The 14,236-nt window shown below is 38.4% G+C and overlaps 1 protein-coding gene across 2 annotated transcripts in view; it reads left to right on the plus strand.

Moving 5' to 3' along the window:
• Positions 1 to 13,848, plus strand: part of ZSWIM6 (zinc finger SWIM-type containing 6) — a 106,992-nt gene extending 93,144 nt beyond the window's left edge. For both annotated transcript variants that reach the window (XM_021534355.3, XM_085566940.1), the window contains 5 exons: positions 2,141 to 2,276; positions 6,767 to 6,924; positions 7,435 to 7,598; positions 9,366 to 9,447; positions 11,248 to 13,848. In XM_021534355.3, coding sequence (XP_021390030.2) covers positions 2,141 to 2,276; positions 6,767 to 6,924; positions 7,435 to 7,598; positions 9,366 to 9,447; positions 11,248 to 12,110 — 1,403 coding nt within the window. In that variant the 3' untranslated portion in view covers positions 12,111 to 13,848. The remainder of the gene's footprint in view (positions 1 to 2,140; positions 2,277 to 6,766; positions 6,925 to 7,434; positions 7,599 to 9,365; positions 9,448 to 11,247) is intronic.
• The last annotated feature ends 388 nt before the right edge of the window (positions 13,849 to 14,236 follow it).

Below are 14,236 nucleotides of genomic sequence, written 5' to 3' on the forward strand. Positions count from 1 at the left end.
TGATTTTTTGCTTGACTACTAAGTTAATGGCAAAATATATTTTCATATAAATGCTTTGTCATGTGTTCATGGTGTCCTGACTGAGTTTGACTGGACCACCAACTGACAAATTTACATGAAATGACTTCTTTTATTCAAGCAATGCCAGGTAGACTTGAATGGCTTTCAGCTTCATTTCAAATGGTTATGAGATACACTGTCACCTGTTAAATCTTTGACATTTCCTTTGCAATCAGCCCTGGTCTTTAGAAATGTCCACCTATGGAGCTCAGAATTTTTTCATGCCTAGTGATTTCTATCCTTGCATGTTTTGCTACGGTAGCAGTCAAAAGCATTGCTGAAACAGAAGTACATTCACACAGCTATCCATCCATCCATCCAAGTGTGATTGGTTGGAGTCTTAGTAGAAGTAGTAGTAGTAGTAGCTTCTGGGACTGCTGAGTGCTATCTGTGCGATTGTCCACTAATATTTAATACAAGGTTCTTATTCTGTATCTTGCATATTCTGTATCAGCATTTAATGCCTGAACCTCTTGTCACTGAATTCAAAAAATGTTTGACATAGTTTTCCTATTAACAGGAATAATAGTCTTAAGTGTGCAGGAAAAAATGTAGAAATAAGGTTTATATGCACTGTGAACCTTTGAAACTCAGCAAGTAAATAGTTACATTTAACTTTGTTGTTGTCTGACATGATTCTGCTGTTATCAATTTGAAATCTACACCTTACTGAAAGAGAAAAATTCATTTCCTCAATAATAGGGATAGTTTTCACATAAATAAAATAGAATTTCTAAAATCATGTGGGTATATTGGACTAATAGCCAGCTTTGGTGCATGATCTGACCCCGTGTTCATCATCATAGAATTGCTCAGGTTGGAAAAGACTAATAGTATGATTGAGTCCAGCCATTCAGCCAGCCATCACTATCTTCACCACTAATCCATGTTCCTCAGTGACAAATCCACACTTAATTTGAACACTTTCAATGATAGTGATTCTACCACTGCCCTGGGCAGCCTATTCCAATGCCTGACTGTCCTTTCAGTTAAGAAGTTTTTCCTGATATCCAGTCTAAACCTTGCCTGGCACAACCTGAAGCCATTTCCTTTCATCCTGTCTCTGGTTGTCTAGGGCTTTTCAGGCAGGAGTAGAGAATCATAAGGTCTGCCCTGAGCATTCTTTTCTCTAGGATAAACACCCCCAGATCCCTCATCTACTTCTCAGGACTTGTGCTCCAGAGCCTACCCCAGCTCCACTGCCCTTTTCTGGACTCACTCCAGCACCTCAATGTCTTTCTTGGAGTGATGTACCAGAGCTGGACACAGCACTCGAGGTGTGGCCTCACCAGTGCCCAGTCCAGGGGGACAATCCCTGCCCTGGTCCTGCTGCCACACCATTGCTGATCCAGGCCAGGATGCCATTGGCCTTCTTTGCCACCCTGACTCATGTCACCAGCACCCTGAGGTCCTTTTCCACTGAGCAGCTTTCCAGTTACTCTGTTCCCAGCCTGTAGAGCTACCTGGGGTTGTCGTGACCCAAGGGTAGGACCTGGACTTGAGTGATGATTGCACTCAGACCAAAGGGTTATTTAAATGCCAGTATCAGGTGAGACATTTGAGGGATCAGGTGCTGCTGTGGTGATTGGTCATGTAATTTCAATTAAAGATGCACAGTTTTCTATGGTTATCATTTTTTTTCCTGGTGAATTTGTGATGAAGCAGTGGCACACTGACAGGATGCATGGGTATTGATGTGCATAATATAACTCTCTAGAGGCAGAGCTGGGTTTATGACTTTCTACTTTTGCATACCAGGCTTGCTGAATGAGTCCCATGAAGTACTGCAATCATCCTGTCATTCGTATAAGCACTGGCAGTGTGCTTAGTATTATACAATTTGCAGGCTGTCTTGTTTTCCTAAATAATACATGGTATTTAATATAACTGTAATACATTGTGTATATATGATGTGTTATCTCTTTCACTGAAAGTAGCAATGTAACTTCACCTGTTGTAAAGTGAAGCAGGAGTCTTTGAATACCACTTCTAGCTAAAGGTGTACCTAATGCTTTTAAAGGTTCAGAAGTTGAGGTATAGCAGTTTGTAAAGACTGACATTCTGTTTCTCTTTCCTGCAGGTGGACCATATAGTGGCTTAGGTGAAGTCATCCATCGAGAGAGTGTTCCAATGCACACATTTGCCAAGTATCTCTTCACCTCTCTCCTACCTCATGATGCTGAATTGGCATACAAAACTGCACTGAGAGCCATGCGGTACGTATTCATGAGTAGCCTAAAAAGAGCACGAGTAGCAGATATGGAAAGGAAGGAAAGGTTTGCTAATCGAGACCTACTTGCTTTTTCTAAAATATGTATTATTCCATTCAAGGAGTTACTGTTTTGGTTCTGTCATCTATAAAAGTAAATGGTATTTTTAGTAACTATATTATAATAATTGATAAGTGTCCAATTAATGTTTGTTTAGACTTGTAAAACAGGATTTTCTGTTTCAGATAATTCTAGAATCCCACATGTGGGGCACAAGATTTGGGTTATAAAGCCACTTTAGCATATGGATTCTCCCACCCATGTGGTTGTGTGTGCATGATGGTATTGGTAATGAAATAAGGAGACGTATTTTACCATAAGTCTCAGGATTGTTTGCTGCTTAGTCTGCTCAGCTGGACAGTTTGTTACACTCATCTTCTTTATAAATTGACTCTCAACAATGGAGTGGGTGTGGTCAGAGCCTGTGCATTTTTTGGTGCTTCATAACATCTTAGCCTCTTCTGTGCGAATGTTTGAATCTAAATGGACTACATCCAATGACTGAAAAATGTCTGGTTTGCATCCTATTTGTCTTCAGTAATCAAGAAAAAGATGTTTCTCAGGCAGTGTTCAGTGTGTGCTATCTCAGGACAGGTCAGATTGGTAGTGATATCTAAGAAAATACTTCTGAATGAATTTTCAAGGACCTAAATGATCAGTGATAGTGATCATTCTATGTGGGCAATAGTGAAACTGTTGTCCACATAGAATGCAGGGAAGAAAGTGGTCTCATCTGAATTGTCTGCTCACTGTCAAGAACCTAGTAGTTGATGATTAGCAAAGAATAGCCACAGCTGAATATTAAGAGCAGTCAAGTCTTAGATTATAAAAAAGAAAAAATGTTGAGTTTTCCTGGTCATTATCACCAAGCATGATTACACAGTGATTGAAGGATGCCCATGCCACATAAAGAATATTTAGCTTCATCAAACAGGTTGTGTCTGTATGGTTTGGAGGTACTCTCTCCAAAAAGCTAACTAGAGTGAAAACTGTGTTTGAAGGACTAAATGGGAGGCCCCGCATAAGACCAAAATATCTGTCAGTTTAAGCCAAAGGTCTGCTTAGCCCGTTGGGTATTTTTCTGCCTCCAGGAGAGTCTAGTAATGGATGTTATGGGAAGAGTCTAAAAATGTGAAAAGTGACCATGCATACTTGCTGGTTACAATTAGCATTTTAGCAAATAGACTGAGAAGATAAAAGTACATTACTGATGAACTATTGAGAACATTCAAATGTGTGATCAGAAAGCTGGGGCCACTTAAGTTTGCTAATCTTTTATCTCAAGGTAAGTGCATGAATTACTGATTATATCAGAACAGGAAGATAGTCAAAAATTTGGTACGTGGGGGTTTTTTGCTTGGTTTTGTTTTGTTGTTTCTTTGGTTGAGTTGGTTGTGTTTGGTTTGGTTTTGGTTTTTTTTAAAGAAAAAAGTTATTTCTTTTATAAAACATACTTGTTTTATATTTGCTTTCAGTTACTACCTTAAAGTATTTCTCAAGAGGTACGATTTCTCTAAGAGTTTGTATGGATTTTTTTCTCCTTAAACTAAGCTATTGAAATGATCCTCCAAGGCTGGAGTAGTCATCCATCAGCAGCTTTCCTGTCTGCCTCAGTGAACATGGAGTTAATATGCAGTTTCATTTGAACAAGGATTTGCCCAGAAACCAGTCAAAACTGAAAACTTTTTTGGAAGTTTCCTTTCTCAACTAGAAAAATAAACAAGACACTGGAAGATCCAAATGATGAAATCTCCAGTTAGTCTTGGGTAGCTCCAGCCCTCATTTGTTATAAAGCTGTCATCTCAACCAAAGAAATTACTTCTTAAATAGACCAGTATAAGAAAGAATTGTCTTTTTGTTTCCATCTGGTAAAATCACAGGAGACATCAGTGTAGTCAGCGCTGTTTTCCCTCCATAGCCATTTTTTTTGTCACTTTATAAGACAGATGAAGATTCAGCCTTAGATAATAATCTTTCTTTTTGTAGTTTGATATTTGGCACTCTTCAGAAATGTGGACTGCTGTCTTCAAGGGTAGTGATGGCAGATTTAGATGTTCTCTATTCTGTCTGTCTGCATTCTTCTGCACTTCTTAAATTCTCCTGAAGAAGGATGATTATTTTTTCCATTCACACCAGAATGTTACTTCAGTTGATAAAGGACTCCCAATACAAACCAAATGAAAAAGTAATGTAATACTGCCTTAAGGGGACAAGAATAAAGCAAACATGAAGATGGAATGTCTGTCTCATGCTTAGAAGTTGAATGGGTCAGATGAAAATTTGAGCATCTTGTCTTCCATGGGAGAGGGGAAGTAGCTGTGTGGCAAGGACAGCAATCCCATGTGAAAGTTAGTAAAGGTGCTGCGTGGAAATCTCCACAGCTGCTCATGCTTTTGGAAGTGAAGCATATTTCTTAACTCACATTTGTTAAAAAATTTAATTTCCCAAGATCCCAGGTAGTTGCTCTTCAGATACAAGTGTTTAGTTTTAGTCTACATACAAGTCTACATGGGTCAATTACCCATGGTGCCTCAGATGTATTTAACCTGTCTGTATTTAAAAACACCTGTTGCTGTTTAATTTTTTGAGTCCTATTTTAGTGTATTGTACACTTAACATGAAATAAATGGCAGCTGAGACCAGAATGCCGTTCATGTATGCATCTCAGGTCTGCAAGGATCAGGTTGTGCAGTCCTTGATGGTCACTGGTATCTAGTTTTCTGCTTGCAGCACTGAAACATATGGAGCATAGCCTTGGAGATTGTTGATCTGCAGTTGACTGCTCACTTGGAATTTGAACTTGAATGTTAGGCTTAGTTTGGTTTGATCCCTTGTTAAGCCTGAGTTTCAGCCAGGCTTTGGGACCAGACTTTAATGGTGTTTATTCACAAGGTAGCTTTGCCAAAATCTAACTAAATAATTGATGTTTCAAAGGGGAAAAAAAAAAGTTAAGAATGCTAAATCTACTAGAACTGTTCTGGTGTTCCCTAACCTTGCCAAAATTGTGTGAAAGGCACCAGTTTACAACAGCGCATTTTTTCTCAGCAAAAAAGCACAGAAGCTGGCAGTGAAATGCAAAGTGACAAAAGATTTCTCCAAAACAGCCTTTATTTCATACTTTTTGTCTGTTTACTCATAACCTACTAATCCCTTTCTTAATTTAATAGTTAGGATCTTTTCTGTTAATTGAAGCTATTTTATAATACATCTCTGTAACCTCACTCTATGCTTTGAAAAAATCAGCTTTAGAATGTGTTTATGAAGAGGTGTCTTTGTGCTGCTGGAGAATAGATTTTATTTGATACAACTGTTTTTTTCTTATTTTCATTTTCTTGCATGTGTGTGATAGTTATTTGGGTGGTGTGTTGTATTTTTATGTGCCTCCTAGATGCCTTTCCATATATTCAAAATTACCTTTCTCAGTGAATTCTTAAATATATTACTATACTGTATTATTATTTTACTAATATATCACATACTTCAGGAATCTAAAAAAACCTGATGGAACTCAAATCCATCTTAATGCAAAAAAAAAAAAAAAAGCCAAAAAAACCCCCCAACATACTCCATAGCTGCTTACAGCACTTAGGTATTTATTTAAATATAAGAAATTGCAACTTACATTTAAATGGGTTTATTCTATAAGAAATAGCCTATCACAGAAAAGCAATGCGTTGGATTTTCAATGTTCAGTAGTTGCAGTTTTGTGTCTTTGCAGGACAGAGATGCAACTTCCCTGATCCTCACAGATCACTTCCTCCTAGAAAATCACATGCATATGAAAGCTGGTAGAAACAGACCTCAGATACTAAGAACCATCAAGAAGCTAAGCACTGAAAAAGCTTTTCTTCTGCACACAGCCTTATTAATGTTTCTTTAACCATTCATATGCTGAAACTGTACTTGACTATATTGAAAAAAAAAGCCTATTTTTGTACACTCCGACTTTTTGTACTGACATTTATAGAGTAGCTGACGTACTGTCATTATTTTGTGTGTTGCAAGGGCAGTAAGGTTATATCTTTGCTGTGGCTGTCATTTGGATTGTAGTAGTCAACAACACATTAATTGGAATTTTTTAGGTATGAATGCTCCTTGTTGGGTAAGATTGTTGACTTATGAATACTTGATGAGAAAATGGAGTCTGAAAGTCATATGAAAGGAAACTTCTCTATCACTGCTGTTTGGGACCCTAACATCTGGTTAGGGTACATTATAAAATACCACTAGGTTAAAAACACCTGTTGATATCAGAAAGTTTGGTAAATGAACTTTTGAGATTCCCCAAGAAGAGAAGTGGTTTTCCTTTTTATTTTCCTGAAACTGAAAAGGCATATTTTATAGACAATACCAAGTATTCTTGTAGCTTTAGTTTAGCTCATGAGCAACCAAATATAGTAGTGGTTTAATGAAAGAGGATTTCTTTCTTGTTTCAGCTTGCTGGTACTGGAATCCACAGCTCCTTCAGGAGACCTGTCCCGCCCTCACCACATTGCATCTGTTGTTCCAAACCGGTATCCCCGCTGGTTCACCCTAAGTCATATAGAATCCCAGCAGTGTGAACTGGCATCAACCATGCTAACAGCAGCCAAAGGTACATTGCTGTTATGTACTCAACTAAATAGGTGTTTTTAATATCGCATGGGTAAACAGATCATAAAACTCATGCTTAGGAGTCCAGGTCATAGTCTTGCAGTAGTTTGAAATGGGCATAACAAACTGAACTGGCTTAAATCTGTCATATAATTTTCTAGCAATGTAGTTAATTTAGTTAGCTGGTAGCTAGATGAGCTGAAGAGACACCTTTTTATTCTCCTGACACATGCCATTGACTATGGGACACAAAAGTGGACAAGTCAGTTCTAAAATTCACAAATCAGCCTGACTTTTGGCCCTGCACTGCACTAATACCTTCAGACAGAGCAGTTTGTGGTCTCTTATATCTTTCATTCATATGCAATTTAATTATAGAAGGTTTCCAAAACCAGACTGTGTGTAATTGAAGCATCATACTATTGCATAGCAAAGACAGGCTCAATTATAATGGATCTCTGGGTGTTTTGGGCGCTTGTTCCATTTTGGTGATTTTGTTTACACCTTGCAGGTGATGTTCGGAGACTAGAAACAGTGTTAGAATCCATCCAGAAAAACATCCACTCCTCATCACACATCTTCAAACTTGCCCAGGATGCATTTAAAATAGCAACACTCATGGACAGCTTGCCAGACATAACTCTTCTGAAAGTTTCGCTGGAGTTGGGCCTTCAGGTATTTCCCTCATTTGTTGTTATTATAATAGAAGAAATAAATTTGATGCAGTGTTGGTGCACGTAGCTTTTAAGCACAGGAAAGGATACTGTCTTTGCGCTCTGTCTGGACTTGATCTTAAGTTTTGTTTTTTACTACAAAGCTTAATGTATTGGTAAACACAGTCCAAGAATCTGCACAGTCCCTTTGTGCCATTCAAGTGGAAGGTAGAGCTGGCATTTGTTGCCTGTACTCTTCTGTTCAGGGATGAGAGAGGACCAGTGTGGTGGGTTCAGGATTATATGTAGGACTGGCTAGAAAGTAAAATTACTCTGCTTGCTGGAAATGTACTGTATTTTCTGTGTGGTCTTCAGGGGTGTTTTCCTTTTCTTTCTCTTCCTTTCCCCTTAATGAGAACTGGTACATGCTTGTTGAAAACCAAGGTCAACCATAATGCCTGGTTGCTAAGGCAGAGCAGAGCATGTTGACAACAGCCCTCTCACTTCCATCAACATCCTGTGCTCCACAAGCTGTGGTATAGTCAGATGCATCTGAGTGTGGTTGAGGTAGTACTAGTAGATCAATTTTCAGGGTCTGACGAGAGACTTTGCAAGCTAAAAGGAGACAGCCAACACTGACACTTTTGAATCCTAGAGTTTAAGCAGTTGATTTCAACAAAAACAAATATCTTCATTCCTCTTCAGGGAATTCTTTAAAAAAAAAAAAACATGCAAATATCAGAAAACCATTTATTACTTTGCTTCAGTAAATAAAGCTCCAAAGACTTTTGGGGAAAGGGTATTTTCCCAATTTCTTCTTATGCTGAAGAAACATACTAAAACCTTTAATCAAAAATATGAAGGTTCTGTATGCTTTTTTAGGCTTTCATATTTCCATGGTCACTGTGGAAATCTGTTTCATTTGCCTTAAATGTTTATGTGTGAGAGAGAAAAGTCCTTGAAATTGACCTGTGTGTCACCTCAAGCTCTCACCAAGTATCGTTCGATGGAAACAGCACACTTTGGGTATTCGTGTATTCATGGATACTCTTTTGTGGCTGACAGTGTCATCAGAACGTCTTCAGCGTGGTCTAGTGAAAGTTATGTCACAGAACCAACAAACCGGAACTGTTGTAGAATTTGCCCACTGTTCTGTTCCAAGCTTACTAAAGGTGTTTTAAGAAACTTAAAGATTTGTTTTCCAGAAGGAAGGTGCATAGCAGTCTAATTCCCAACAATTCCCAGCAGTGTAGTTTCTTACAGTAAGGCTTTCCCTGCAAGAAACAGTTGCAGTGCTGTCTTTAGTGGCCTATAGATGATTCCCCCTTCTTTACACCTCAACTTAATTGTAATTTGGTTGTCTGTGTTCAGTATCTGACTACTTACAACAATTCTATGCCTTGGAATATCACAGAATGATTGCCAATATACTTGTGCATAGAGGGAGGAGATGATACGTAATATAATTTCAATAATTGGTAATTGATTGTTGGTTGTTGTTTGGGAGAAGGTTTTTTATGGGATGTTTTTTCTTGTCCCCAGATAAAACAGTCTTTGTCCTCTATCCTTGAAGGATCTGCAGGTGGAATACAGTCTGTATGCTGTTCAAAAATACCTGAACAGTGTTTTTCAAATTGTTGGACATAGCAGCTGGAAAAGATGAAATGGAGTGGAGAGGGCAAGAGACTGCCATTTTTAACTCTAGTGTGTTTGAGTACTTCAGAATTCCTGTTAGTCTATGGCCTTGGTTTGCTATTTAATTTTTATTTTGTTTATGTTCTTTGAACAGGTGATGCGGATGACACTGTCAACGCTGAATTGGCGACGGCGGGAAATGGTGAGGTGGTTGGTAACATGTGCAACAGAAGTAGGTATGTTCTGAAATGTTTCTTTTGTCAGCTACTTTTACGAGCCTTGATCTTCCTTGTCAACAACCAAGTTCTGCAAATGCCTCCCACTTCATGTTCATCTCTAAAATTCCTTTGGTGAGAACACGTCATGGCAGTGATTAGTGGGTGTTTTTAGGCACAAAGCAAGTGAGACAATAGTTGAGTAATGCAGTGTGACTTCTTTCCCCCATAAGGTGGAGGTGTGCATAACCTATGGGAAGCATCCAGATGCAAATACTAGTACCCAAAATACTCAATGAAGAAGTAGGAGATCAGTGCTCTCTCAAGTAGCATGTTTGGATCATTTTGGGCTTTGCTATAAATTTCCTGCATGTCTTCTCATGTTTATGAGGCATCCCATAAACCCTCTGTGTTAAGGTTTGCTATCTTCAAAATGAGGATACAGGGTCTGAAAATGAAGATGACTGTATTAAAAGCTGTATAGCTGTTAAAAAAAAAAAGTCAAAAATGAGCAGCAATGCTACTGGGAACAACCTAAGTACTTATGATAATGGAGCCATTTTAATTGCCAGTAATGGTATTTCTGGTATTTCTGAGTTGGATTGTATTGCACAGATGCTTCTTGAGTTTCAGAATTCAGGAAGATTGCTGCTGCTTATTCTCTGGATTAATTTATTTTTTGCTTTATGCTTAGCTGGCCTTATATTGGTCTCAATAGCATGGGGAAATAGAGCTTGCCATTGTATGCTCTCAGCCAGAAAGTGGTTTGTGTCTGCAAATTTTCATGCAATCCTCTTGTTTTACTGCTTTTATATCTTTGCTGAGATAATTTTTGCTGAGGTTATCTTATAGATATTAGTGCCTGAGTATTATTTTGTGCAGCTGCATCTCAGCAAATAAAATACTGTATGTAAAATTACTTTAATTGGTTTACATAGTCTAATAGAAGTGTCCTGTAAAGAAGCTAAAATGTCATGCAAAGTACTCTTGAGACTTAACAACACAGTAGAGAATCAATAGGGTAATGCTAGGAATCTGTTTATTTAAATGAAGATACTGTATTCTCTGGCTATGCTGGTTTGCTGCAAATTAGTGATGAGGTGCATGGGAAGCATCAGTCCTGCAGAGAAAATGAAGACCTCTGTGTGTGGTTTAGGTGGGCTCACAAATGTGTGTTAACTGCTTCTAGCAACAAGGCACTACAACTATGGAACCCATCAGTCAGTGTTTTCTCCGCCTGCGAAACACACTGGGAATACAGTGGCACTGAGAAATATAATATCCAGTAGTTCATATTGCTCATTGTATTTCTCTAATAAGGATCTTGATGATCAAGTACTTAGGAATTTGATTGCTTTAAGGTGTGCTTAATAAGTTCTGCTAAAGTATGCCATGGTGTTTTCTTAAGAAAGACATTTTGCCTACTTTTCTCATGTGCTGTGCCTTGAGATTCACAGTGAGAAAAGAGGTTGCAGTTGCCCTGCTGTGTAAGGTGAGGGTTGCTTTTGTATGAGATGATGAGACAAAGTAAACCGGAATGTTTTACCCAAATTGTCTTAAGTAAAACAGCTCAGCTGTCACAACAGGAGATTAAAGCTTTTCTTGCAGGCAAGGCAATTTTTGCAATTTTCTGGGTTTATGTGGTTGCTGCAGAGTTTGTACAGTAGTCTTAGTTTTAATGTTCTTTTCCAGCCTTGTTGTCTGTGAGCCCTTGTTGCTGGGATGTACTGGTTACCTCTTAGATTTTGTGGGAAGTATAATCTACTGAACATCTCTGGTGGGTTTTATCAGTTGTGTCTAATCCTTTCTTTCTCTCCCCAGGTGTTTACGCACTGGATAGTATCATGCAAAACTGGTTTACGCTTTTCACTCCAACAGAAGCCACTAGTATTGTTGCTACAACAGTGATGTCCAACAGCACCATTGTCCGTCTGCATCTGGATTGCCATCAGCAGGAGAAGCTGGCTGGTAGTGCTAGGACGCTTGCTCTACAGTGTGCCATGAAGGATCCTCAAAACTGTGCCCTTTCTGCACTGACCCTATGTGAAAAGGATCACATAGCTTTTGAGACTGCTTACCAAATTGTTCTAGATGCTGCTACAGCTGGCATGAGCTACTCGCAGCTTTTTACCATAGCACGATACATGGAGCACCGGGGTTACCCCATGCGGGCCTACAAGCTGGCCACTTTGGCCATGACACATCTCAACCTGAGTTACAATCAGGACACACACCCTGCCATTAATGACGTTCTGTGGGCATGTGCGCTCAGCCACTCCCTTGGGAAAAATGAGCTTGCAGCTATAATACCTCTGGTGGTCAAAAGTGTCAAGTGTGCAACAGTACTGTCGGACATTTTGCGAAGGTGTACTTTGACCACTCCTGGCATGGTGGGACTTCATGGAAGGAGGAACTCTGGAAAGCTCATGTCACTGGACAAAGCCCCTTTACGCCAACTCCTGGATGCCACAATCGGAGCCTACATTAATACGACTCATTCACGTCTCACTCACATCAGCCCACGACACTATAGTGAGTTTATAGAGTTCCTCAGCAAGGCAAGAGAGACCTTCCTAATGGCTCATGATGGTCACATCCAGTTTACACAGTTTATTGACAACCTAAAACAAATCTACAAAGGCAAAAAGAAACTGATGATGCTGGTTCGTGAACGGTTTGGTTGATGAAAATGAGTGAATGGGGATTGGGGGGGAGGGGTGGTTTGTTTTTACTTGAGCCTGCCTTTGTATCCTTTTTAACTTAAAGAAACAGAGCCACACCGGTATTATATGTGTATAGTTATATTGAGTTTGCAAACTAAACTGTCATGTTGTGAAAGTTTGTGTGTTTAATTTTCTTCTCCTTTTTCTGTTTTGTATGAGAGAGAGGTTAAAAAAGGTTTGGTTTACACTGAGTATATGTTGTCAAGTGGCAAAAGCCCACATTGCTCTCCTGTTCTTTCTGTATACGTTCACAGCCTCAAAAACAAATATATATTGCAATGGCTTTAAAAACCAAACAAAACACCTCCATCCTGTGATAAGTACCTCGAATGGATTCAGCTTTACTCCTTTGTAATTCATCCTTACATTTCAGCATATTTAAGCAAACCAACAAATTAAATATTAATAGTTAAAAGGCTGACCACGTGGCTTTGCAGTGCTGTTCATCCAGAAGCATGGCACACAATGCTTGTGCATGTGGAAACTTAGCGACTGTCAACATACATTCTCAGGGATTTATCAAAAAAAATTAAAAAAAGAATGAGAGCATTTATTGTACTGTATATATATTATAGTATATGTCTGAATATTAAAAAATATAACATTAACTAATTTATAAAAAAATCTATGTAATGCAAAATACTTGAAGCTGCAGTAGCTTGGTTTTAAAAAAAAAAACCTATCAGAAGGACTAAAGTGCGCCTTGCTTCAGGGTTGGCTCAGGTGGTGAACTATATGCTGGGCATCTATGCAGAGCCACCTTTTGGATTGCATGGTTGGACTGATACCTATTGGGGAAAATTTTATATATATATATATATATTTATACAACCTGTGTATACATATATATGTATACACACATACACACATGCTTGTAACAGGCACTAGAGTAAAGAGGGACAACAAAAATACACAGCCAGAGCAGCAAGCCTTAGCATTAAGAATACAGTATGCCAGAATTGGGGTTTGTGCCTCCTAGCCTAGAAAACTTAAAGAATATCCTTTTTGACACAAAACGCAAAATGTTTTCCAAAATTATTGACATAATACGTTACGCCTTTGCAGTGAGCTAATAATAAGCTAACCTTTGTGCACAAATAACATATATATATTATATATATATATTCTGCATAGGTATTTTGACTTTGTGCAGGACAGAAAGTTGTGTAGGTATGACTGTTCTACCTTTCAGTTTGTTTTTTTAATATATTTTATTTTCTCTAGAATTACTCAAATAAAAGCAGCCTTCTATCTTGCCTTGTCTTAATGCTTTAAAATAACCAAACTGGAGATCTAACTACCAAACTGTTCATTATATTATTAAATACCAACTTTGGTTACAGTATAGTGTCTTTACTTTAGCTGATGGTTCTGTATCCTTGTGCTTTTTAAAGCAGTTTTTATGTTTTGGTGCAAACGTTGTCCAGTGTCTCTTGTTCCCTTCATTAGAGAACATGCTAGAAGTATGTTTGTAGGTATTTTTGTTTAGAAAAACTATTTCATGCTCTCCATTTTATTTATTATAATAGATAAAAAGGTTGTACTTCATCACCCATGTAAACATGCTCATGAAGTTGAAAGTAATTAAGATTTGATACACTGATATCAATTTATTTATGTAACTAAATCACTGTTTTATAAACTTGTTAATGATCAACAATTTTTTTGTTTTGATTAAAATTAGTTTTTTGAAAGTTGATTCTGCCTTCTTTAATGGTGTCTGTTACTGGAATTGAATTTTCATAGATCATGAATACCCATCTAACGATTTCACTGCAGTGTGGTGTTACGCAATGCAACCACCAAGTCCAGGAAATAAATGTTGTGTTCCTCAAAAGTTCTGCTGGGGAATTGTAGTGTTCACAGCTGCTGGTGGGAGAAGTCCTTACCAGTTCAGAGCTGCTGGTAAGGAGAGAAGGGGCCAAATTCTGCCTGTGTCTGAAGAGGTGTGTTCTGTACATCAAACAGTAAGCCTTGAAGTACCATCCTGCTAGTATTCTGGAGTGTGTGAGGGGTTTCCGCTCTGGATTATTTGGGTAGCCATGAGAGTTGAGATGTGCTGTGGATGTATTCAAGGACAATTACTC

This window comes from Lonchura striata, chromosome Z (assembly GCF_050655825.1).
Source record: "Lonchura striata isolate lonStrDom1 chromosome Z, ASM5065582v1, whole genome shotgun sequence".
NCBI classification, from domain to species: Eukaryota; Metazoa; Chordata; class Aves; order Passeriformes; family Estrildidae; genus Lonchura; species Lonchura striata.